Here is a 27,603-nt window from a genome sequence, read left to right on the forward strand (position 1 = left end):
GGGGGATTTCACTCTAACTTATTGATTTCCTTTATTGCTGATGCAAAAGAAAAAGAAGAGAAAAGCCTGATTTTTTTTTTTCCCTGTGACATTAATACAGTCCTATCTAATTATATACTCCATCAACCTAACTCAATTAAATAACAGAATGCTGGGTAGGAAACAAGTGAGATCTATGCAGACAGTTGAAGTAGTACTAATTACAGCCTAATTTTTTTTAATCCATCATAATGAGCCTTCCTCCCCATTCTCAGTGGAGGACAGTGTGGAATATTTATACTCAGTGTGTTCTGTTATCTATTTACAACAATCACTGAAAGGAGAAATAAACACAGAAGTTCAGCAGATACCAAAATTTCAAAATTTAAAGAGGAATTTTTAATTGCTAATAATGGCTCTGATCAAGCTTTTAGAGTCACTGCAATCTCTGAGGAAAAAAATGCCTAAAAACTGAATATTTCTATATGCAGAAAGGAATGAAAAGGGTTTTATTGGTGTGAACTGGTTTGATACAATATTTTAGATAGTCAAAGTACCTCAAATCATCCTGGGAATTCCAGAATTCCCAGAAAGCTCCAAAATTCCCATTTCTGCTGCTGTTCCAAGGTACTTTTGCTCCGCCCCTGGGGTCACAGAGACCCCAGCCCTGCTCTGTGTCAGCAGCACAAAGTGATTATTTGGGCTCCAGAGAAATCAGTAAAGCACGAGCTTAAAAGGCAGCAAAAAAAAGCCAAGCTCAAGAGGTCAAAAGGGATTTAGAGCAACAGTTTGGATCAGCTCTTACAAGGAAATTCCAGCTCATTTGTTGTTGAACATGGCTTTAATATCCAAACCTGCTGCAGCCCCCAGAGCTCTCACAGCCAGTTTGTGCACAAAATTCAGTTCTTTCCGGTAAGCAGATAAATAAAATAGAAGCATTAAGTCCAAGTTTGTTTGAAATACTGTTGTTATTAATGAACCAACCTCCTTTTCTGAGCTTCAGAGTCTCTCCTGGCTCGTTCCAGTGCCAGTTCCTCAGCTATTCTTTTCTTCAGCTCTTCATCATTAACTGCAATTAAAAGAAAATTCAGTGAAATGTTAACAGAACACAACTTATCCCCAATTACAGACACAACTGCATAATACAGTGCCCTCAATTGTTTATTTGCTTTTTTCCTCACAGCAGTTGGAGTTGCTTTCTTGTGGTTTAACCATCTTTGAAATTTTAGCACACCAGTGAGCCTTTAAAAATTTTTCTTATTAAACAGCTTTTCAATTAGTGCAATCTTTGGAAAATTAAACAACATGGACTATACATCAAATTAAATATTTTTCTTTAGAAGTATGTCTTTGAAAAGTAAAACCATGGGGATGAGACAGAGACATAAACAGTCAAATCATAAAGTGCTGCTTTTTATTCATATAGGAACCAGAAGAAATATATTTGTGTAACAAATCAAGTATTTTCAGATGCATTTTACACAACAAAGCTCTCACAACGCCCTAAATATTCGTATTTCTAGATCCTAGTCAAAGATTTTGCCCCAAATTCTCCTGATTTTGTTGAATCCAGCAGATATGGAAAGAATATTTCCTTCACTTAGATTCTGCCAGATGAATCAATGAAACTCTGGTTAAGAACAAAAAAAGCAGGGAAACAACTTCTTCAAGACTATGAACAGAAGGAGAAAAGCTGGAGAGCCACCAATCCTACAAGGCTGAAAGACATCTCCAAGACCCCCCCAAATCCATCTTAATCCTAATCCTGCCTGGAATAAAGCCCTACCTACACCGAGTTGAACCTGTGCCATGCTCTGGATTTCCAGGGAATTCTCACTCCTGGCTCAGATCCCTTTCCTTGGAATCCCAGAGCTCCAGGATGTGATCCCATCCCCAAAACAGCCAGGAAAACAGAGCTGCTGAATCCTAAAAAGGGCCACAAAACCCTTGCACAGGGAGGTCAAACCCAGGGAAATTCATCTTCAGGCACTGGAGGGTCTCTGTGACCTCATCTCCAGGAGCTGGATTTATCTGCAAAGATTATCCAAAATCATTATTCCATATTTCTGTTATAGTTCAGCCTGCCTGCAATTCTGCTCATGCTAAAGCAGTCTCACAAAAGGGTTTTATGAATGAATTAAGCAGCTTCATCAATTTTATGTGAGTTTTGGCCAACTAATCCAGTTAGAAATATCTTTGGAATCGATATGCATCGTGCCAGGCCCAGGAAACACTGAGATCACAGAAACAGAGGGAAAAGTGGGGGGAACCTGTGAATTACCAGTGAATTACCAGCCTAAAAATATTTTAAAATTAAAATTCAGAGGGAAATATGAACCTTTCCACAGATCTCTAGCAAAAAGCTGGGTGAAAAAGGAAACCCCCATTTTATTGGGATTATCTTGACTGACATAACAGCATTAATTACTTTGTTCACCAGCATCTACAGAATGAAATTTATGGTTCTGATGCAAAAGAATGAGTACAAGAACTCCAAGAGACCAGAGGATGGTTTATGTCATAATGAGGAAAGATTCGGGCAGCAGCCAATAAAGACATTTGACCTTAACAATCAATTAGGGTGCCCATTGATCAGGCAAATACTAATAGGGAATAAAAGTGGAGCTACAGATCATTCAATAGAATTATTGTAAGATGTAATTGGGTAGCTCCCAAATGGGAGCTTTATGATGTTTCAGTTAAAAAAAATTGCAGTTCTACAAGGAGGAGGGATTTGTTCTAAGGGAAAAAGCATTTAAAAAGAGAAAATATAATTTATTTGAGAGAGGATCAGGAAAAGAGTGTTTAACATTAAAAGTTAAATAAAATTTTTGATGCCTGTCTCTGCTCATACTGCAGGGCATTAAAAACACACAGCTGACCACTGAAATACTAGAGAATGTTAAACCAGGGGTGTGGCAAGACTGCTAAAATATTAATAGATTAATATTATTCTACTAAAAATTAAATTAATATTGCATAGCCATTCCCAACACTATCTCCTCTAAGAGCAGAAGTTCCTCAGGATGCTGAAATCAGTGTCAGCTTCATCCCAGAGCAAAGTGGGAAGATTTTCAGGTACATTTAGGCAGGTCACACCTGCATCCCAGGGCTTCCTCTGCTCCTCCAAGAGCACAAACCAAAGTGTGAGGTGAGTGTGAGAGTGTTTAATGCACAGCTCCCATCACAAAGCCCCAGGTTTGTGAAAGGAACACACTCCAAACCCCCAGGAACAGCTGCTCTGTCCCCTCAGCATGCCCAGGGATGGGTGTTTGATTGGCAGAGATCTCCTGGGATAACGGGGATGGAAAAGCACCAGGATAACGGGGATGGGCAACCCAAAGAGGCTGAACTGGTGCCTTGTGAAGGCTGACCTAGAGCAGAGGCTGGGCACAGTTACAGAATAAAGCAGGGATTTATTAAAAGACCTCCTCAATGGATGCACCTTGGGCAGCACAAGAGCCCAGCCAGGGCTGCACCCAAGATTAACAGAATTCACAAGGTTGGGAGAGAGCTCCAAGAGCATCGAGCCCAGCCCAGCCCCAACACCTCCACTAAACCACAGCACCCAGTGCCACATCCAGGCTTTTCAAACACATCCAGGCCTGGTGACTCCACCACCTCCCCGGGCAGCCATCCCAGAGCTTCAGCACCTTTCTGGAAAAGCTTTTTCCTGCTCTCCCACCTGAATTTCCCTGGGCACAGCTTGAGGCTGTGTGCTCTGGTTGTGTCAGGGCTGCCTGGAGCCAGAGCCCAGCCCAGCTGGGCACAGGCACCTTCCAGGAGCTGTGGGAGCGATGGGGCCAGCCCTGAGTCTCCTTTTCTCCAGGCTGAGCACCCCCAGCTCCCTCAGCCCCTCTCAGGGTTTGTGCTCCCAGCCCTTCTCCAGCCTCATTGACCTTCTCGGGACATTCTCAAGCATTCAAGATGAACCAAACTGGCCCCAAAATGCACGAGCGCTCCCGGGGGCTCTCCCTGGGATCAGTTCTGCTCCATTGGCACCTTGGAGTTCATTCCCAATTCCAGCTCCAGCCCATCAGTCCCACCCTGCTTGTTTTTCTCTCTCCAGCCCACAGTGTTTGTGCTCCTGGGCTGAGGTTTGGATCATTTGTCCTTGGTGCCCAGCTGGAGCAGGAATTGTTTTGTGTCCCTGCTCTGTGCACAGAGCTCACCACCCCATAATGAGAAGCTCAGACCCACACACTAAAGCAGGACAAAATATGAAAAATATAAAAGCTAAACCCTGAGGCATCATCACAATGCTCTGAGAGGCACCAAACTGCTCCCAGACACAGAATGGCTGTCCTGGGTTTGTGGGGGCAGGGTTTGAGACCAGGGGTCTTGGGGGTGGTTTCTGGAAGTTTCCTCCACATCCAGCAGAGCCAATTCCAGCTCCAGGATGGATCCACCAGGCTGGGCCCACCAGGAGTGGTGGTGATGCCTCTGGGATAATGGATTTAAGAAGAAAAGAAAAAGTTTTGTGCAGAGTGGACAGAGCAGAATGAAGCAAGAATATGAGAGGAACAGCCCTGTGGAAACCCAGGAGCTGCTCCAGAGCTGAAATTCCCAGGAGATTCCATGGGAATTCTATTATCTCTCCCCTGTGCAGCTGGGAGGGGAGAGGGAGAAGCTTTGGTGGGAGTCTGGAATCCACACAGGGTCAACAGTGATAAAATCCAGAAAGCTCCTGCCAGGATCTGAGCAGACCAAGCAGGGACTGTCCAGGCACAAAGGGGTTTTGCCATTTTGGTGGCCTCTGGGAAACAGCACTCTGACTTTTCTCATTTATCCACTGATTCTTCAGGAGAAGTCTGAAGGACAATATTTTCCTAAAATCAAATCTAAACCCACCCTCCTTCAGCTTAAGGCCATTGCCCCTTGTCCTGTGCCCTTATGGAAAAGCAGATTTCAAAACTTTTCCATTCAGCCTTCTCCAGAGCCCAGGATCCCAATCCATCCAACATCCTCTGACAAACCTGAGAAAGGCTTATCCCACCACCTTTTTAAAATGCCACAAATCCTGATTTCTACTAAAAATATATTTTAATTAAGAGTGTACAAAGCCATTTGCTTAACCCTTTGTATGAGTGTGCCAAGCTATTTGCTTAACCCTTTGTATTTATTTTTTATAAACAATTATTGAATATTTATTCAATATTTTATTTTTATTAATCTGAAGCCCACTTGTGCTTCAAAATCAGACAAATAAAGAACCAGAAAGCCAAGACATTTCCAGGATCCAGAAGGGTTTAGGTAGTTTCAGGGACAACGATAAGGACAGAGGGGCAAAAGGGACTGAAGGACTTCTGACTTCCCATCCAGTTCCTGATGTTTCAGATGCATAAAATGTGCTCTGCCTTGGAACTCCAAAGGCCACCCGTGAGCAGGATGGGAGCAAAGCCTCACGTGATGCCAATTCTTGAGGAACCATCAGCAATTTTATCCTCCACGTCCACAACAGTTTGGCACAGAAAGATTTTTACAACTCTTGGAAGTATTTGACTCCAACTCCTCAGCCTTTGTTAATCACAAGATCCAAATCCATACATTCTTCCTCTCTCTCTAAAGCAGCTGCTTCACGGAAAAGAAACAATCAGCAGGATGTCAGGATTACACCCCGAGCAGTAAACAACAAACCTCAGGGAAAGCAGACACCTGCAGCCTCAGAAATGTTAGCCTGAGAAATCAGGAATGCGATATGGACAAATTATTCAAATAACTTCCAGCCTGCAGAGCTGGGAATCTGCCCATTAGCCCCGCATTTGGAAAAAAATCCATTAATGCAAACAGCATTTAGTAGCAGGCAGCTTCACTAAATTCTCTGGAAAGGGCAGGTGCATTAAGTTATTAATGAAGAGACACTTAGGTTTGATACAATCAAATGCATTTTAGAAAATACTTAGCTAGGTAATGTTCAGATAATGAATTAAAACAAAAAACACCACATACAAAAGGCCCAAGTTCTGTTTTTCCTTCTAGTTAAGCTCAGCTATTTAAAAGAAAAATGTCCAGAGAACGGGATACTGGAAGGTTGTTCCAAGATCTCCACACAACCTTTTTTTTTCTCCAGGTTGAACAGCCCCAACTCTCTCAGCCTCTTTTTGTAGGGAAGGTGCTCCAGTCCTTTTAATAAATTTGTGGCCTCCTCTGGACTTGCACAAAATGAGAAGGAAGAAGGTGAAGGGAAAAGAGAGGATGTAAAGAATTAAAGAATATGAAATATTAGTCAAAAATGAGGCATCTCCAGCACCATGGTCAATCAGCCTCTCCACACCACACTTCAAGCCAGGATAAACTTTGCTAAAATCTCTTTCACTTCTACCAAAATTCATGAACTTGAAACAACAATCCCCAAACAGAGACCACAGCTCCAAGGTACCTCCCAGCCACAGGAAGACTCCTTTTTGTGCTGGAAAAAAACAAATTCCATTTAATTCCTGTAGCTTTTTGCTTTCATATCTGGCATTGACAACAATCAGGGCGGTCAAACCATGGAACCCATGCAAGGGGAAGCTCTCCCATCCTTTTGAGTAGGAATATTAGAAAATAGGAATATAACCAGATCCTTTGGGACAGGGCTGCCTTCAGCCCCATCATCTGCCTCAGCTGCTGGCACAGGGGGAAGCTTTGGGGGAATTAATGAAGATGTCACCAGGAAAACTCCTAATTGTGCATTAAGGCTCATAAATATTGGATGAGGAAGCCCACGTGCCTTCCCAGCTCACACACATCAGGGCTCCTCCACAATTAAAACAATTTCCCGCCCACATTTCAACTTCAGACACGTAAAACACAAATATTACAATATGCAAATAGCCTTGGTTTATTCTTTTTGCCTAATAAAAGCTCTGGTTTGGACCATATCTAAATTCCACAGGTCACCCAAAAATCTTCAGTAAGAACAGGAAGAAACTGTTTCTACAGCCTTGGAATTATCCAAAGCTTGGAGCAACCAGGGATAGTGGAAGAGATAATTTCAATGTCAATTAAAGCTGTAGGAAATGTATTTGGTGTGTTTAAATCAGCTGGGAAGACAACAACACCCTGAAATCTATTCTGCTTTCTTTAATTTTTAGTTCTCAAAGAGCCCTGGATTTGCTGGGAGCAACACAAGAGAGAAAATAGGAAATTATTTTTAAAATTTAGTAGGTTTCAAATACTGCTGTACCTGGTCTTTAACCTTACGAATAACCCAAATTAGCCTTGCACTCAATAAAAACAATAATGAACCATCTCTTCAGTGAAAACCCTAACAACGCTAAAAAAGTAATTTCTGTGCTTTAAAACCCAGCATTTAAACTGCTGTGGGTTTCCTTCAATATTATTATTTTTAAAGAGCATTCTCAAGAATAAACTCTACTTTCAGACTCATACAAATTCAACTACCAGCACACCCAGCAACTTTTCCACTGAAATTCCCAATTCCAGGCACTTCTTCCAATCAGCAATTCAGTACAAACAAAGCTGCCCTCCAAGGACAGAAATTTTTATTAACTGTTAAATATTGGTAATGTGCAGGAATATTTCACACGAGCTCATAGGCTAATGAAATACAAAAACAATGCAATTAAGTGTGCATAATTTAAAAATATTTAATATTTTACTTTCCAAAGGCGCTCTTGCATAGATTACATTCCCTATTTTCCAATGTAAATGTGGGTATCAATCAATTTATACTAATTTCAATTAGAAACAAGACAGTGCGTGGTCTACAAGTAACAAAGCAAAGTCAGTTCCTATTAAATTTGGAATAGTCTCCTTTCAATATCCCATTAATGTTGGGATAAAGCAAATCACACTGGATTTATGAGGGGGCTGGAAAAAACAGAATGAGGAGGTTTTCCCCTGTGATCCTTTGAATTAGGTTCTACCTAAAACAGAGCTAACAGCTGTGTTTTATAAAAATAATTCGTTTCTGAGAGTCACACTACCAAAAATATGTGGGTTTGACATATTTTTTTATATTTTGAAATCTCCTGTCTTGAAAGACTTTAATTTGATAACCAGGTGACGGACACAGGGATGCTGTACAAGAGAAAAAAAATGAAATATATTCAATACAATTCAAAATACGAGAGTCCATAAAATCAGGTATTTCCCACCAGTAAGAGTACTGAGTTTAAAAAGTCAGTTAATAAAAATTCCCCTAATTTTTAGTTTCTGCAGGAACTCCTGCTGTGTGGATAAATGATTGTGTGGAGTTTTAATATGACTTTTTCAATTTTTCTTGATGCCCTTGGAAGGTAGGGAATTATTTCAACCAAACCTTCTTCATAGCCCATCTTTCCCCCCAACTCTGTAATCAAATATAGAGATAATAACTTATTTCAGCAGCTGTTTAGCCATAAGTCATTCTGCCCTCCTGTTAATTTAAAATCATTAATAAAAATAATGAAACACCTTTAAAATACCATCCTTGCCTTAAACAGAATACAGCAGTGGAGAAAATTCCCATTTCAGCTGTTTTAGTAATCCCTGCTCCACATACAGTGGAAGGCTTTTCTTGTGGAACACAATGGATGAAAGCATCAGGATTCCATAACTGAACATTAAAAAAATAATAATCATATTGTAAGCAACGATAAGAAGGATTTGATGATTCTGCTTTCAAGAGGATTAAGCATGCGGTGTCCTTTCAGGACAATTTAAGTTGTCCAGTTCCTGATCTTTATGGTTCAGAAGTTTATTGTAAAGCTATTTTATCTGACAGGGCAGGGAAATTTACTGGTGTTCTTTTCATCTTCTTGGAAAAAAATCTGTTTTAAATTCTTTCACACATATTTCAACAAACTCCTTTTACCACTGCAGAGGGCAGGGAAATAATTATGGATTTTTACACGTAGCAGAGAAGTAAAAAGGGTTTTTCAACTGAAACATCTCTTAAAAGTCACCACTAATGGCAAAGATTTGCCCACCACTCCTGCTCAGTCCAACACTCCCAGATGGGCCTCCCTGCACTGCCAGGGCTACAAAAATAGCAAATTTTGATGTTCAGTTCATCTGCCACCACCATCTCTGAGGAGAGATCTCCAGCTGTGATTGTGCACTATCAGTGGCACTGAAAAGTCATTCTTCCCCCATTTCAGCTCCGGCCTGGAGCCACTTTGGGCAGGAATAAGGAGATCACAAAGCTGCTCATCACTCACTCGCAGAGGCCTTGAGGGAGGGTATTTTTATACCTTTCCATGGGCAGCAATACAGGCTCCAGGAATGGAATTTTACTGTCAAATATTCACATTGCAACTCTTTGTGGGACAGGTGGCTCAGCTTTTATAGATCAGCACGCCCCAAACCTGCACCCAGCACTCATTTTAACTCCTGTCCATTAAAGCCATTCATTAAGTTATTCCTTGATGTCACAGATCAAATGTGTGTGACATAAATTCTCTTTTTAAGGTGGGGACATTGGCACAGGGTGCTCAGAGAAGCTGTGGCTGTCCCTGGATCCCTGGAAGTGTCCAAGGCCAGGTTGGACGGGGCTTGGAGCAGCCTGGGATAGTGAAAGGTGTCCCTGCCCATGGCACAAAATGATCTTTAAGGTACTTCCAGTTCATAATTCTATGATCTTAAGGGTCTTTTCCAACCCAAATGAGTGAGGAAATTCAGCAAGAAGGAGGATGGAAAGAATAATGCAGAATTTTAAAAGCATTGGTAAGGTGGAAGGGGAAGCAAGTGAGACACGGAGGAGAAAATCTACAATTAAAGCAGGAAAAGACAAGAATGATGGAAAAAGCAAGTGGACAGTAATGATGGAAAAGGTGCTTTAAGAGAGGTTTTGTGACCATTCTGCAGCAGATCCACATCCAGTATGAATTTTCCCCATGTGTCCTGAGCACATCCCTCTGAGGAAGCTTTTATGAATGCCACAAAATTCTGCAACAGTGCCACTGACACCAATTCAAAAAACATGTGAATAAATTAATTATCCTTGAGAAATCTACCTCTGTGGCTAAAACTGGTTAGTAACTTTAAAAGCCGTTCTGGGAGAGAAAAACATGAGAGTCCATAATCCTGTGAAAATAGCAAGCAGTGGAAGTGTCCTTACAGGGAAAGGTTAATGAAAAAAAAAGAAGATAAGACTCATCAATAGCTCTGCTGATAGCATTAAACAGATTTCTCAGTGTTGGAGTCACATGGGAAGATAAATCAGGATATCAAACTTCCACATTGTATATTTAAAGCCATTTAACACCTGAGCACTAAATTTTAAAGGGATTTAAAAAAAATTCCCAGTAGAAGCTGAATATTGAGAAAAGTAAAAAAGGTGACTATCTCCATATCAAGCCCTAATTTCATTTATCGATGACAGGGGCACCAAAAGGCTGCAGAAATTTGAAAGCAATCACTTCATCTCCAAGTGGGGACAAAGAAAGCAGCAGTGAGAAGCGAGTGGATCTTTAGCAGCTGCTGTGGTGTGCTCCAATCTCATCTCCTGCTCATTCAGTCAGGTGGTAACAAGAGGCTGCTACAAAGGATCCAGCAGAGCAGAGCAAACCATAATTGTACAATTTGTTTATCCAGCTCTGATGGAAACTCCAGCACGTTCAGGCTTGGAATTACCGACTGAAGAAGGGATGAGGGAAATCATTTAAATGTTTGTACAACGTCCTGAACACTTTTAAAAAGGAGAATTTCCAAGTATTTCCTTATTCCTTGAAGACAAGATTTCCATATTTCAACACCCCGTACAGCAGCTTGTTTATTTTGGAGAATAATCTGGAACTCAGTGACCAAGTGGAAAAAACATTTATTTCACGTAATATTAACAGCAGGAGCCAAGAAGCCAGCTTAGAAATAGCCAATATTCACATTTTAAATATCTGCACCCTCAAATAACTCCTAGAAAGGATTTATTTCTCTCAAGGAAACTGGAGGTGATTTACAGACTTTGTGATGCTTTTTCTCCAACTCCAGCCAAAGCAGTTTTTTTTTAATTGAATTATCAGCACACAGCTACAGCATTGTCAACTTTGAAATGTGTGTTTTCAGCTCAATATTCCGGCCTGTATTGCTGCTTTTAATAATAACTGAAAGCAGGCTGTAAACAATATGTAATTATGATGTTAATGTTTATTTTCATTATTCAGAAATTGTATGAAAATAAAAGATAATGCTGAAATGCTTGAAATTCTCACAACATCATTAATCCAACACCTGCATTTTTAATAATTTGCAATGAGATCTGCTAATAAAAATCACTTGTACCAATGACTGGTCTCAGCTGATGCAATACTTACTACAAATGGTGGTTTTTTGTGTTACAAATTGTAAGCAGGAAGAAAACCAAGGTATTACAGGGGGGAAAAAAGGAGACTGAAGAGGTGAAATATGAAAATCTTCAGGAGAAAGAATAATTTGATTATCACAAAGATGCTCCCAGAGAATTCAGAAATTCCTAAGGTTCACTTTGAATAGAACATTCTCTTTACTTCTGCCAGCTGAGCAGAATAAAAGCAAAAATAAAAGCAGAATAAAAGCAAAAATAAAAGCAGAATAAAAGCAAAAATAAATGTGTTCAACACTGGCATAGAAACACAAAACCACCAAGTCTTGACCAACGTGATCTGATATCAGTGCTGCTCCTCCAAAATTTCCAGCTTCCTTTGGTTTCTCATTAACACCTAAATCACTCTTCTGAATAACCACTGCCTATTAAGTCTTCCTACCCATTTCTCCTGATATTCTTTTTTTCCTCCTTACATTTCCTAAATTGGTGCTATCTCCCCTTGTTGAGAAATGTCAATCAGTAGGATCAGGGATAATGGAGACCTTTATCAAGGATAAATTGCCTCCTCAAAGGAAGGGGGAAAAGGAAAGGGGAAAGGAAAAGGGGAAAAGGAAGAAAAAGAGGAAGAAAGAGAAGAAAGGAAAAGCAAAGGAAGAAGAAAGGAAAAGCAAAGGAAGAAGAAAGGAAAAGCAAAGGAAGAAGAAAGGAAAAGCAAAGGAAGAAGAAAGGAAAAGCAAAGGAAGAAGAAAGTGAAACATCTTGGACAAACCATTCAACTTATCCGGTGAAAACTTGCAGAGATAAAAGGAGAAGCAGAACCTTTGTGGCAAGAACCACCATCTCCCATCCTAAAAAAGCAGCTGAGATTAAATGCTTGTTTTTATTTGATTAACATGAGGTGAAATCAAACGTGGTTAATGAAGCTAAAAATGAGAATCTGATAAATAGGCTCTGTGAAGCATTGCCAGCGGCACACAATAAACCTTGCAAATAAAAAAAAAAAAAAAAAAAGGGAAATGCCCTTTCCTTACTCCTTAAATTTCAATTCCAACCACCAGGGAGGAATATCTGAAGCCAAATTTTCAGCTGGTGTTGGCTAAAACCTTAATATGACATCGTTGAAAGTCAAGGAGTTCAAAACACAAGCAAAGCAGGACAGGGGGAAAAAAATTGTGGCAATAAAAGTTTTTCCCATTCCCTCAAGGCTGAGGAAAAGGATCTCTAAGTGGTACCTCCTGTTTAACTAAAAAACAACTGCACAAGGCTTTCAAGCAGCAGCACCAACAAAACACTTAACCTGCCTCAGCTGACAAGTGATGAAGAGCTTTAGGAACACTTTGCTGCAGCCTGAAGATGAAAGAATAAAACAAAGCTTTTCTTTTCATCTTAATGCGATTAAATCGTCCACTTAAAGTGTTTTTTCCTACCACACTGAGGAGTCTCTCTCTGTAAATAAATTGGGATGGGAAGAAAAGTAGCAATTTACTATTAAAACCTAAAGGTTTTATTACGTGGAGGTCTCCTCATGCTGCTGAAGTGGTGTTATATATCTAAAAAGTGCTATTTTTCAATAATACAAAGGAAACAAATGCACTTAAACTCCTCTGCTTCTCCAGTCAGTGCAGAGATAAATTTGGATAAGAATATCTGTTGTACTATAAAACCAGAGAGGATTCTACACAGCAGAATGACAATTTCCTTGCCTGGTGCTATCAGGACTCGTGTTGGTGAAATCAAACAGCTCTAATTTACTCATTGGGTTTATCTCCTTAAAATGGTCAATGTTTTATTTTTGTTCTTGAAGATTAAAAAAAAAAAAAAAATCATTCAAACTGCTCCAAATGACTTCTATTCCAACAATCCCTTAAATTACAAAGCTCTTTATCTCAGCCAACTATCTGGGCTTTCTGACCTATAATCCCTGGAAGGTCTCTGAAGGACAAAGGAGGATTGGGACAGAACAGAGACAATTCTGCAAGAACACACGTGGGAGATTTCTAACAAAGACCATGACAAATGGGTCCCAAACAGGCATTTTCTGATTTTTAATGTATAAAGTAACCAAAACGAAGGAAAAATGAAAGAAAAAACAAAACCAAACATGTTGTTAGACAGGTTTTTAATTAATTTTAACATACATAAAACTCCCAAACTCAAAAACCCTAGCACACAAGTCTGGCTCGTAAACAGTAGATAAACTCTGGCTGCATTTTCAACAAACTCAGCCTAAGGCTGGGCTCAAAGTCCTAAAGCTTTGCCAGGATTTAACTACAAAACAATTTACTCAGAACTAGCAAAAGGCAACGGCACCACTTCCATCCATAAATGCATAAAGATTCAGTCCTTAAAACTCATTATTTCCTGATGTTTTGCAAAGGGCTCCATGAACTTAACTCTTCCTCCTGAACTGATCTTAATAAAAATTAATACAAAAATCATACAGCAACCACCAACAGCTGTTTTCCAAAATGATTTTCCTGCTAAGCACTGGAGGATGAGGCTTTAGCAAGCACAAATCTTGTGCTCCCACATTAAAAAGCAGAAGGTTTTGACTTTTAACTCACAAGCCATTGCTAAGCAAATACTTTGGATGTGCTTGTTAAACAGCAGCTGCGACAAAAATCCCTTTATTTGTGTGCTACACAAGATTTGGAGAGGCAACGTCTGCACTCAGCAAACCCTAATAGAGCACAGGCAGCCTAAAGCAGAATAGCATGAAATTTAATTTCCCCAAATCCACCAGAGACCCAAAAAGCACATGGAAGGCAGTACATAAAAATTACCTGTTCCTAAGAATAGATGGAAACAAAAAGTGATGTTTCTAAATGAAGGCTCCTTGAAAAATAAATTCTGCCTCTCTGCAAGAAGCCACACGCAGAAAATAATTTGTAAAAGGCAAAAACTATAGAAGAAAGTGACTGTCACTGCAATGAGTGTGCCTGAGACCTATTTACTTCCACATATGAGTACAGGACCTGGCACATCCAGGGCTCCTCCTTTTAATTTCATCTGGAATAACCAAAGTTTTCCATCAGTTGTAAAATAAGAAACCATTAAATCAATTAAATGTCCCCATGATATCTGACAATAGTCATGGGATAAATTGGCTTTCACCTTGGCCCTCGTGTAGGGAAAGAAAACAAAACCGCAGCTCAATCCCACAGATTGAAACACTGAATTCCTCCATTTGCAGAATGCTTGAAAACCTCAGAAACTGTTTCTTTGGTTCCCTTTCCAACACCAATTAATAACCAATAAAGCAACAGTGGGAGGAGAAGGAGGTTGGGAACCACTCAGTGCTATTCCAGCCCTCAATGCCTCCCTCAGAGAGATGAGCAGGATTATTTAATCCTAAAGAAAGAAACAAAAAGAGGAAGAACAGACAGAGAAACCCCTGCTACATTTGGCCTGCCCAAACTGCACAGTGACACAAACACAGAATCCCACAATGGGTTGGGATGGATTTTGGAGTTTTCAGCAGGTCCACTCCCCATCCCAGGGTGATCCAGCCTGGCCTTTGGCACTTCCAGGGAATCCAGAGGCAGGCACAGCTTCCATTTGCCACCTTCACTGGAAAATACTTCCTTCAACCCCAATTTCTATCATGTCAAGCTCTAGGTTCATGTTAACACAAGTGGCATTTCTTAGAACATATTTAAATATATTTCATTATATATTTAAGATGTTCTGGTGGGAAGTTTCTGGTGATTTAAATCACTGCACGCCATGTTAGGATAATGAGCAGATGAGTTTCATTGTAACATCAGTCATAGGTTAAAAACATCACATTTGCAGGAGATGTTCCAACACCTTTTGCCATTTATTCCTGCTTGCCTTTAGTGTAAAATACCTCATTCCAGGGGATGTCTCAGTGTGGCAAAAAATCCTGTCAGGATTTTTCATAGAGGTGCACAGAGAGAAATGAAAGAGAAAACAATTTCTATTTCTGCTCCTTGTTTTTCCCATGTGGAATGTGTTTGGAGAATTGTTTCCCTGGGGTGATTGCTGGGTTGGATTCTGGTGAGGATTGTTTGAGCCTGATGGCCAATGCAACCCACCTGGGGCTGGACTCTCAGAGAGGGGCACGAGTTGGGAGTTAGATATGGTAGTTAGAAAAAGTAGGTATGTAGTTTTAGTATCTCCTTTAAATAGTATATGAATGTATTATAGTATAGTTATAATAAAGAAATCATTCAGCCTCCTGAACTGGAGTCAGACATCAGCATTTCTTCCCACCAGGGTCACTACATTTCCAATATCTCAGCACCTAGGAAGCATCAAAACCAGGCAGCCCAGAGGTGCAGGGCTGCTGAAATGCCAACAGCAGGGCTTCAGGGGAGATCCAAAATGCTGCTTGGGAGTAGAGTACCACAGAGTAATTCAGCTTTTTCACTCATGCCCTGCAAGATGACAATTCACCAGGTTCTAGATGTTCATGGACTGGTTTGGGTGGAAAGGAGCTTAAAGCCCCTCCAGTGCCACCCCTGCCATGGCAGGGATGCCTCCCACTGTCCCAGGCTGCTCCAGCCCTAGTGTCCAACATTTCCTTGGACATTCCAGGGATCCAGGGGCACATTCCTTTTACACAATTATGGATATTTTCCATATTCTACTCCCCAGATTTGCCAGTTTTTCCCTGGAATTTCAGCACCATTTGACAAGGGCTCATCCAGCCACCTGAAAGCACTCACAGAGCACCCTGCACATCACCTAGACAGCAAAACTTTGAATTTCTGCAGCTTCCTCCAATTCCAGTGCATAACTCCATCTTCCCTACTCTCCTGCAATCCAATAACAGGAATGTCAAGCTCCTCTAAAAATTTGCTGTTCCACTGCCAGCACTACAACTTTGCCACATGTAGCCACCTGGTGAGTTAAAAAACGTTTCACCTTTGGACAATAAAACAATTCCATCAATACCTTTAACCAAAAGGATATCAAGGCACCTCACTGAAAAGGAATATTATTATTAATAATAATTATAAAAATAATATAAATATGTAATATAAAAATATATATTGGAATATATATTAAATATATATTTTTATATAATGTGATAATAATACTGAATATAATACTGTCTATTGATATTATATACTAATGTATAATGGTATAGTGATAATATTAATAACATATAAATACATATTATAAATTTTATTATTATGTATTATTATTGTGAATATTGTTATTAATACTAGTAATATTAATTTCTATCAAGCAAATAATGGCCTTTCAGGCTAGCAGTGATCCACAGCCATCTCAGTGATGCCTCAGGGTCCTACTCGATTTATTTCAGGTTTCCAGTACAAATTTAAAACTCTTTTTATGAAGAACTCCCAGAGCTGTAAATAGAGGAGGGCAAATGAACACAAATGCAGAACCCAAGCTCTCCTGGCTCCTGCTGCAGGAAGGAAAGTGGAAAATCCTCATCAGGAACTTCCTGAGCTTTCCAGGTGTCTCCCAGCAAAGGGAATCAACCCAGGCACTGCCAAACCTGTTTTGTTTTTTTTTCCCTGTTCTAAAAATAAGAGGAATTCTAGAGAGTGACATCACAAATGTCAGTTTATTTCATCTTTCAGTTCATGCAGAGAAAAAGTGCTGTTGGAACAAAAAGGTGGATGGAAGCAATTAATACATGAAAGGGCAAAGAACTGCCAGGGTTTATTTGCAGAGGATTCTTGCTTAACTGGCAGAAATTCAGCCCAACTCTGAACTTCCAGGTGCTCACAAAAACTGAAAACACAAAATAATTCTCACAAGCAATACTGTAGAGTCCTCCTTCTCATTTTTTCCTGAGACATTCCAGTTTTAACTTCAGTTTTTCATGTAGTATCCAGCTACCCATAATTACTAATATCATCAGGACATGCTGCAACACTTCAAAAATATTATATTTAATAAAAACCCTAACTTTTCTGGGTATTGGAATGTGCTTCCATGTACCTGGAATAGGATGTCCTTAAGGATCTCCCACCTTCCCCAAATGTATCCCTGAGAGCTTTCTCCTATGTGACCCCACAACCAAAAGGTGCAGTTTGTTTTCCTAAAGCTCAGTTATATCCTGGATTTGTCTCCAATTAGAACCCATCACTTGAAATCCTCATTCCTGAACATCCCAATAATATCTTCACATGTTTCTGACTGCCACAAGGTATCCAGAGCCACTGACACCCCACCCAAAACCAGACAGCAACACAAAAAAAAGACACCAAACCACAGAAATTAATCCATGAAAATAGGAAGGAATCACCCAGCTCCTGAGGAGGCACCAGCAGGGCTCATTTTACTACACCCCTAAACAACATTTTGTGACAGGGGGCCTTGGCTGATTTATAATAATAAATACAGTGGGAAAAAAAAAAAAAAAAAAAAAAAAAAGGAGAAAAACCCTCTGCGCCCTTACTAGAATCTGTTTCTGCAAAGGGAAAAAAAAATTACTGAGATACTGACAATCTTGATAATTTAAGCATTTATTTTTTTTTTCCCCTAATAAACTATTAGTTTTTCCAATATGCATGAAGCTAAAATGAATCAAACCATTCCCTCTGTCTGAAGCTTTAGGTATAATACACACCCAGGGAAAAAAAACTAAACCTCATTGCCTGACCAAATTACTTCCCATCAATATTGCTTTAGGAATTACAGACAGTCTTGAAAGATTTTACACTTGTTAAATATTTTAGTGCATTTAATATTACTCAGAAGACAGCAAGTGAGCCAAGCAAGCTGAGATGCTTTCAGACGTTGTCTTTAGATGTCAAGTTTCAGTGTAAGTGGATGTAATTTCATTTTCTGACCCCAAACTCAAGTCAATAAATTCATCATTATTGGCAAGCAACAAGACACACATTCTTCCATGTAACTGAATCCATTATTCCTCCACCAAAAGCTATCAGAGGCTTGCCTGGAAGAAAGAGCTGGGTTTAAGAGCTCTAATGTTTCTCCCTGTAGACATCTTTTCTTATTTTTTTACAGTGTTATTTGTCTGAAATACAGAAGCACTTCCCCAAAATCACAAGTTCTTCAAGGAAAAATATACTTAATGTTTTCCAAGCTTGAGAAGGTCGAGCAGTTCATGGAATCCTGGAATGGTTTGGGTTGGAAAGGGACCTTAAACAGATTTTAATTCCACCCCATCCATGGGCAGGGACACTGGACAATGTCCCCATGTCCAGCCTTTCCTTGGGCATTCCAGGATCCAGGGGCAGCCCCAGCTGCTCTGGCAATCCCAGCCCAGCCAGGAATTCCTCATTCCCAAGATCCCATCCCTGGCTGCCCTCTGGCAGTGGGAGCCATTCCCTGGGTCCTGTCCCTCCATCCTTGTCCCTAGTCCCTCTCCATCTTTCTTTAGGCCACACTGAGGTCACTCCCAGCTTCTCTTCTCCAGGCTGAAGAATCCCAAATGTCCCAGCCTTTCCTCACAGCAGAGCTGCTCCATCCCCCTGATAAACTCTGGGCTCACTCCAAGTCTTTCAACTAAAAGAAAAACCCAAAATAAACAAAAAAGAACTTAACTAACCAACAAAAAAAAATTTAAAAAAACACTATTTCCCACAAAGAGAAACAAAAATGAAAGCTCAATATATGCAACGGTGTAAATTAGCAGAGAATTCCTGGGGTCTTACATCCCTCCCACACCCCAAAAATCCCAGGAGCTTGCTCACAAAACCATTCCCATAATTCACATTTATGGATTAACAGCAAACAGCACAGAAAAACAGGTAGGACATGCAAGTGCTGTTCCATAAAAATCCTTTATCTGGAATAACTTCCTCACCATAATGAAGTCCAAGGACACAATGAAAAAGCTACTATTTAAAAAAAAAAAACAGGAAAGAAGATTCCCAGTCCAGGGGACTGGAATGAAGAGATCTTTTAAGTCCCTCCCAACCAAACCACTTTGGGATTCTGGGACAGACCCTCCAATTAACAGGAAACCAAATTTATGCTCAGGAAAAAAAGAAAAATGCTAAATTCTGTCTACTCAAGTCAATGCTGCAGGACTGGTGTTTAATCAGTGCTGAGTTCGTTGGGATTTCCTGGAAAGCAAAAGGGAATTCTGCTCTCAGGAATGTTGCTGGAGCACCGAGGAGAGCCTTACTTGAACTTCCAGATTTCAGGGAGACCCCAAATCACCTGTTCCAATCTCTGCTCCTCACTCCTGCAGCAGCTGTGTCCTGCTCCCTGTGCTGAAGGATTTTAAATGAGAGCAGAACACTCCTGCCACGAGGTTTGATGCATTCCAACATCCCTCAGTGATGAAATATAAGGAGTTAAGAAAACCATTGATCTCTACATCCCTGATTTTCACCATTCCAGGACAGGAAAAGAGCACATTCTCCTTCTAATCTTTGCTTAAGTGTGTTTCAGCAGAACATTCCCAAACTAAAAGTCAGTTTGATGAAAGGACCAAGAAGAACTTAAGACATACTTGGATATTTGCTTGTTCTAAGGTGTTTTGGGAGTTTTTTAAGTCTTTAATGAGGGATAACAGCGTGGGAATGGGGATGTGGATGGGAACTGGAACTGGGGATAGGGAACTGGGAATTAGGAATGGGAACTGTGAATTGGGATAGGATATGGGAATGGGAAACGAAACAAACTGGGAATGGGAAACGAAACAAACTGGGAATGGGATACTGGGAATGGGGATGGAAACTGGGAACTGAGAATGGGAAAAGCCAACTCTGTGTTTTACACATGAAAGTTAGCCAGAAAAAAGAAAAAAAAAAAAACCTAAAACAAAACCAAAGAGGAATTAACTCCTCTAAAAATCTACAACCTAAAGATGAGCCGAAAAGTTAATGTCAAAAAAAATCATCCCTGTGAAAGGGCAAGGAGTTCATCAGGATGCTCTGAAGGGCACATCTGATTTTTTTTCCCCCTAAAAAGCTGAAAAGCAGGAGCAAACCTGCACCTGATCCTCGGTGCTGTCTCCCAGTGGGCGAGGAAGGCTCCTTCATCCGATCGATGACGCTGTCAGACAACTGCAAAACACAAGAGGGGCACCCTGAGCTCCTTCTTCATCCCCACTGCCCCTCCAAAAGGAATAAAAGTTGATAAAAACACGGCCTGGAGCTTCTCTCCAAGACATGGCAGCTGCTAAAATTCAACCCCCAACACAAAATAATGCCCTGAATTGTTCAGAGCGCTCAGCTCACAAATAAACAGAATGAAATGATTTTGGCTCTCACTGAGGGTACAGGAAGAGTCAAGGAAATAACACCGTTGGGTGTGCTGCTGGTAATTAATCAGCAATTTTGCCTTTCTCACTGATTTAATCTGCCCTTCTGAGGTGCAGAGCACTCAACCCAGGAAGAACTTCATCCTGGAACGCCCTCCAAGGACCTGTGCAACACAGGTGGTCACAGGCGAACACAAAGTTCATTCTGATGTTGACACGAGCACAGAAGAACACTCAAAATATGCAGAGCAGCCTCCAGTTCCAGATCTATGGAAGCCCATGGGTAAAATTAACAAAAGGGAAAGAATTATTAGCATAAGGACTTGTGGCTTACAACTTCTTTCAGCAAATCAGGTTGGAAGAAACCTTGAAAGAGTTTTAATTCCAGTCCATGCCATGGCAGGGACACCTTCCACTGTCCCAGGTTGCTCCAAACCCCATCCAACCTGGCCTTGGACAATTCCAGGGATCCAGGGGCAGCCCCAGCTGCTCTGGGCAGGCTGTGCCACATTTCAGAGCACATGAACTCCACTCTCTATGGAACATATAAATTATATTATACTTATATCACTATCACCTATTTACTCAAGAAATGGAAAATATCCATTTGCTGAAACATAATGAACTCTCAGGGCTCCTCCTGCACCTCTCCCCTCACTAAAACCAGCAATAAATGATAAATTATCACTCCTGGTAGGAGCCACACATGGAAAGAATCCCTAAGCTGCAGGAATTCCCCAAGTGCCTTGTGTCACAAGTTGTATTTGGGATATTAGAGACAGGCAGGGGTGACATTCCTGCCACATCCCTGGGATGTCCAAGGCAAGGTTGGACAGGGCTTGGAGCACCCTGGGACAGTGGCAGTGTCCCTGCCATGGCAGGGGTGGCTCTGGATGCTCTTTAATGTCCTTCCAAGCCGAGGCAAACAGAGAGAGGGGGGAACAGAAGTTGGATCCTCGGCGGGCACAGCAGGGAAAAGGGAGGAGCTCCGCTGTGGAGGTCAGGGAAAGACAAACGCAGCGCCCGTAGTCACACACCGCCCCTAGAACGGCTCCTGATCCCGGGAGAGGGGAAATCACTGCGGGCCACGGCGGGGAGCGCCACACGAGGGGAAATCACTGCGGGGCCGGGGGGAGGGAGAGTGGGAAAGGGAACCGCGGGCAGGGCAGGCCGAGCCCCAGGCCGGCCCCGCGCTCACCCGCACGCCCTTGACCACGGTGATATTCTCATTCTCGTCCGCCTCGAACGTGACGCGCCGGGTGCTGCCGCCGCCGCCCATCGCGGCCCGCGGACACACGCGCGGTCCTCAAGGAGACTCGGCCAGCACGCTGCCAGCGCACCCCGGAGCAACGCCGCTCCCCATTGGCCCGCCGCGCGCCCCCGCAGGTAGAACGCCGCTTCCTATTGGCTCAGCCGGCGCGTCGCCATGGAAACGGCGCGGCCCTCCCCATGGCGGGGAGCGACACCCGGAAAGGTGAGGGAACTTTCTCGGGGTGAACTTGGCGAGAGGCGCGGGGACTACAAGTCCCGTGATGCTCCGCGAAGGGAGGAAGGGGGATGGGCTTGCCCATCCGCGCGGTGCGCGCTGGGTAGTGTAGTTCTGTCCGTCCCTGAATCCCTGTGGTACCTGAGCACCTGCCAGCATCTCCGGGATGCTGAAAATCCTCTGAGGGAGCTGGGAAGGGAATGGAGAGGCAGGAGAAGCTGAGGGAGCTGGGAAGGGGCTGAGCCTGGAGCCAAGGAGGCTCAGGGGGACCTTGTGGCTCTGCACAAGTCCCTGCCAGGAGGGGACAGCCGGGGGGTCGGGCTGTGCTCCAGGGAACAGGGACAGGAGCAGAGGGAACGGCCTCAGGGCTGTGAAAAACGCCAATCACTTGGGTTTTAAAATTTTCAACGTTTAATAATAATAATAAAACGGTTATAAAAATAGTAATACAATTAGAGTAATAAAGTTTAGAGTTAGGATAGTTACAAGACAATAAAAAGCAAAGAATTATGGACGTCCGGATGGTCTCAGACACTAAGTCACAAAAAGCATCCCTTGTGAACAAAGGAATAACTTTAAAAGCAACAGCCTGTTGCATATTCATATATTTTCATGGTCATGCACACATTCTATTTAAAACAAGAACTCTGTCTGTTGTATTTCAACTGTTTCCTTTAATCCCTATGGTGTCTTTGAGTCTGAGCAAGGCCTGAAGAAATTAGTTTATTCTGATAAGAAGCCATAAATTTCTCTCCTTTGGAAGATTTAGGACACTTAAGTTATGAAAAGGAATAACCTTAAAAGCAACAGCCTGTTGCATATTCATATACCTCATACATGATGCATAAATTCTTTGTAAATTAAGAACTTTTCTGGTTTTTGTTAACCTCTTTTCTTTAATCTTGTTGGTTTCAAAAAGACGGGGAGAAGGTGGAAGGATGTTTCTTTTCTGATAAGGAGGCTGGAACTTTTTATGGGCCTCTTTCACTGACATTTGTATGTGAAGAATTTCTTGATTATCACATCTTCTTGCTTGAGTTTGTAACAAATCCTATATCGCAGAGTTTCTATTTTAACATTATCTTGTAACCTAAAACTATATTTAACAGACTACTTAAAAGAATTAATAGAGCATAACTTTCTAACATTACACATATAATATTCATTGTAACATTTGCGAAAAGCCAACCATAAAATATGCATTTTCCACACTCCTGAAGCCCTAAATTGCTGGGTCAAACGCTAACAAATAACAACCACTATGATATTTGGGAAACTTTCTCTTTGCTTCTTTTCCCCTTCCCATTTTCACCAAAGTGATCCCAAAACCTTCCCCTCCTTTGTCCCGAGGTGGTTTTTGCACCACAATCCCAGCAGCTTTTTGCAGCCTGTGTGATTTCTCATTTTTCTGCCTGCACACAAACACCACCAGCAGCACCAGCAGAGCTGCCCCTGCCTTCCTGATCCATTTTCAGCCAATTTTTATTTGGATATAAAGTGTCTGCCAGGCAGCATTGCAGCAGTGTCTGCCTTCCTTGGGGTTTAACATATTGCTGGAGCCTTGGCTGATGGCCACTTTGCTACCAAATAAAAATTGCTGGGGAGTATTTCAAGGACACGGAGCTTGAGTTCTCCTGAGGGGTGTGATGTGATGTTTAGGGGCTGTTTTTATAGATGTTAAATCACTTTCTACAAGGGGGCACTGTTCAAAATTCACCATCCCTGGAACTGTGGGTTTTTTGGTTTGGTTTGTTTTGTTTTTTTTTTTTTGTTTTTTTTTTTTTTTTTGTTTTGGTTTTTTTTTCCCAGGGAATAAATGTGGATCTCTCTGTCTTCATTCTGAGCACCAACACACTGACAGCAATGAGTTTTCTTTATTTTTCTCCTCTGGGAATGTTTTTAAAGGGTCAAAATGTGTTTATTCAGTGAGTGATGGAACTTGTGGAAATGCTCAGCTCCAAATCAGAAGCAGCTCTCCCCAGTTATATTTGGCAGAGTCCAGACACAACCCTCACCTCACTGAACAGAGAGATTTATATTTAGGAATTAAGACTTTAACAACATCTCTTTACTACCAGGGGCTTTTTATGATTGCTTTCTATGGCTTGAAATTACAGAACATATGCAGAGATTTCAGCAGAGGGAGGAAAAAAAAGGGACAAATGGGCAGAATTAAATCTCAAAATGGCTTTGGGTCATTTTGCTGTGTCTGGGAAGTTCAGTGGCAGTGGGAATAGCAGGACCGAGGTACCCCAGAATTTATGGCTCCCCTCTAATAGGTGGAAATGAAAGAGTCTTTGCTGCAGGCCAGGGCTATCCATATGTCAGGAGCTTCTCTCTGTGGACTGCCAGACCTACTGGAGAGCTCTTTGGAGGGTATTGCTAGATGGAAAAAAAAAAAAAAAATACTGTTAGAAATTAATGTTGGAAAAAGCTACAACAAATTTGCAGTCCAAAAGTCATTTGTTAACTGCTGGCGAATAAACTCGTGTCCAGCTCACAACTCTCAGGAGCAATTTGCAAATAGAAAGGGAAGTTGTGCTGTGTAAAGGTGGAAGATTTTATATATTCACATAAATAATGGACTTATTTTAAGAGTAGTGTAATTGTGGCGCATGGGATTGTAGGAGGCTAGTGGAGAGTGCATTTCTACTGGGGAAAAAGACAACAAAAAAGCAGAATGGCAAATAAAAGTGTAGCAATAAATATGCATCTATTAATTGCTTCTGATGTTGATTGATCTGAACCCACTTCAGATGTGTGTAAGCAGAAAATCCACCTCAAGCTGGTAAACTCCAGGTATTGAATTGAGAATCTGGAAAACAAGCAGGAACTTCAATCAGAGAATCACAGAAAAGTTTGGAAAAGCCCTTTAAGATAAATCTGACCATTCCCCAGCACTGCCAAGGCCACCCATGTCCCCAGGTGCCACATCCACAGGGCTTTGGAATCCCTCCAGGGATGGGAACTCCATCCCTGTGCCAGGGCTGGACAAACCTTTCCCATGAAGAATTTTCCCTAAAATCCCCCCTGGCCCAGCCTGAGGTCGTTCCCTCTGCTCCTGTCCCTGTTCCCTGGAGCACAGCCCGACCCCCCGGCTGTCCCCTCCTGGCAGGGACTTGTGCAGAGCCACAAGGTCCCCCTGAGCCTCCTTGGCTCCAGGCTCAGCCCCTTCCCAGCTTTTCCTGCCTCTCCAAACCCTTCCCAGCTCCATTCCCTGCTCTGGACATGCCCCAACCCCTCAATGTCCTTCTTGTCATGAAGGTCCCAAAACTGAACACAGGAATCAAGGTGGGGCCTCATCCGTGCCCAAAAAAATGGTTAGTTTATAATCAATATAATTATTTTATTTTTAGGTTAAAAGCTTTCACTCTTTGTGCTGCCACATGCTTTTCCACGTTTTTCATTTTTATCTCCAGGTTATAAATGCCTGATTCTTTGTTAAAACACAGAGCTCTTGTCCAACCCTGTTTGTCCTTGTCTGAACATCTTCCATTGTGGCAGAAATGTTTCTTCCCCCACTCAATACTCCATTTTTCTAATGTACTCAACCAGTACTGAAGGACAGCCTCGCCAGGCATTCCCAAATAAATCCTAATGAGCCCAGGAACAAATAGCAATTAAAATTCAGGCTCTTGTGTCAGGAATTTTAAAATGCCATGGAAACCCTGGATAGGTGAGGTGCTAATGGCTCATTGCACTCCTGCTGTCAGGTTTTGTCCTGCTCAGTCACTGTCACACTGAGTGACTTTGCCACGTGTCCCTTGGTGGCTCCATGGAAATGTTCAGCGTGGAAAAGCTGGGATTGTTCCTCAGCTCCTCCTGCCATGTCTGCAAGGTCTCAGAGCGTGGAAACAGCTCTTTCCTGTGGCATGGAAAGTGGAGCCTTCTGCTGGAAATGGGATCCCATTGATGCCTAGGAACAGAGGCTAGAAGAGTTAAAGGAATAAAGAAGGAATTTATTAAAAGGCCTTCAAAAGGACACACCTTGGGCAGTGCAAGAGCCTGGCCAGGTCTAGGCACAAGATGGACTCTGAGTCACGAGGGTTCACACTTTTGTAAGTTTTGGTCCATTTCCATGTTGGGGTTCATTGTCCAATTCCAGCTCCAGGTGATGCAGTCCCATCCTCCCAGATTGCTCTCCTCAATTCGCTGCTGTTTGCACTTTTTGGGCTGAAGCTGCCCAAAACCCAAGGGGCTGGAAAAGGATTGTTTTGTCTGACTGAGCTGTGAGGGGAACTTGTGACACTTTGTATGAAGCTTAAAGGCACACATTAAGGCAGTACAGAATCTAAAAAATATGAAAGCTAAAACTTAAGGCATCACAATGAGTAAATCATGGATTGTATCTTCAGGACACACAGACAATCAGGAATTATTTGGGTCTTCAAGACCATCCAGTGCCACCCCTGCCATGGCAGGGACACCTCCCACTGTCCCAGGCTCCTCCAGCCCCAGTGTCCAGCCTGGCCTTGGACATTCCAGGGATCCAGGGGCAGCCCCAGCTGCTCTGGCAATCCCAGCCCAGCCAGGAATTCCTCATTCCCAAGATCCCATCCATGGCTGCCCTCTGGCAGTGGGAGCCATTCCCTGGGTCCTGTCCCTCCATCCTTGTCCCCAGTCCCTCTGCAGCTCTCCTGGAGCCCCTCCAGGCCCTGGGATGTGCTGGAAGCTCTCCCTGGATCCTTCCCTTCTCCAGGGGAACATTTCCAGCTCCCCCAGGCTGGCTCCAGAGTAGAGGGGCTCCAGCCCTGCAGCAGCTCCATGGATCCCTCTGGATTCACTCCAATTCCATGGATGCCCATGGCTCAGAGCTGATCTCCAGACCCTTCAGGACCTCACGGCCATTGCTGGGGCCCTGCAGCCCCTCCAGGGGATGAGGAGAGAGCCCAAGGTTTGGATTGAGATGCAGCTCCTGAAATGCTGTGGGTGGAGGCCCCAGAGGATGCTGATCAGGACACTCAGAGCTTCTTGTCCCAGAGGGGCTCCAGCCCTGGAGCAGCTCCATGGATTCCTCTGGAATCTCTCCACAGCTCCAGGTGCTGCTGCTGCTGTCCCCAGGGCTGGGGCAGCTCTGCAGGTGGGGTCTCACCTGAGAGGGGCAGAATCCCCCCTCCCTGCCCTGCTGCCCACGGGGGTTCTGGCCCTCGGTGCCCTCCAGGCCATGTCCAGCTCTCACTCACCAATGCCCCCAAGTCCTTCCCCCAGGGCTGCTCTCCATCCTTTTCTCCCCCCAGCCTGGATTTGAGCTTGGGTTACCCTGACCCTTGTGCAGGACCTTGGCACCACCCCTGCTGTGCCAAACCCTGGTTGGTGCTGTTGGTGCTGTTGGCACAAGTTTCAGATCCTGTCAGGTTTACGCTCTGATCAACGATGAATTTTTCTGAGCAAAAAAAAATAAAAATAAAAGCTGAGTTCACTGCTTGATGCGTGCAGGACCCTCGGATTTACCTGTGGATTTCAAAGTGTGATGTATTCACATTATGTCAAATTAATCTGTGATAATTTATGTTGATATCCTTTTATCTGACTGGTGTGGTTCCCATCAGCAGCAAGTGAGCTGTGGGATTTGTAGCCAGCCCGACTGTCATCTCCAAGTCCACATTTGATTCATGGTCTCATTTCCTGTTTTTTCCTCCCACTGCTCACAGACCTTTTTTTTCTTCTTTCCTTTTCCATGGTCCATTTATTAAATGTAGAGTTAGAAACACAATTAGAATTTACTCA

At 42.5% G+C, this 27,603-nt stretch overlaps 1 protein-coding gene across 4 annotated transcripts in view; it reads right to left on the minus strand.

Moving 5' to 3' along the window:
* CHCHD3 (coiled-coil-helix-coiled-coil-helix domain containing 3) overlaps positions 1 to 21,757 on the minus strand; it is a 131,257-nt gene extending 109,500 nt beyond the window's left edge. For 2 of the 4 annotated variants that reach the window (XM_077783708.1, XM_021530916.2), the window contains exons 1-3: positions 21,589 to 21,757; positions 20,124 to 20,193; positions 964 to 1,048 (exon numbers count right to left, since the gene is read on the minus strand). In XM_077783708.1, coding sequence (XP_077639834.1) covers positions 964 to 1,048; positions 20,124 to 20,193; positions 21,589 to 21,669 — 236 coding nt within the window. In that variant the 5' untranslated portion in view covers positions 21,670 to 21,757. Of the gene's footprint in view, positions 1 to 963; positions 1,049 to 20,117; positions 20,194 to 21,588 lie in introns of all 4 variants that reach the window. The other 2 variants (XM_021530917.2, XM_021530914.2) reach the window with 1 other exon arrangement.
* Between the last annotated feature and the right edge of the window lie 5,846 nt (positions 21,758 to 27,603).

Source organism: Lonchura striata, chromosome 5 (genome assembly GCF_046129695.1).
Source record: "Lonchura striata isolate bLonStr1 chromosome 5, bLonStr1.mat, whole genome shotgun sequence".
NCBI classification, from domain to species: Eukaryota; Metazoa; Chordata; class Aves; order Passeriformes; family Estrildidae; genus Lonchura; species Lonchura striata.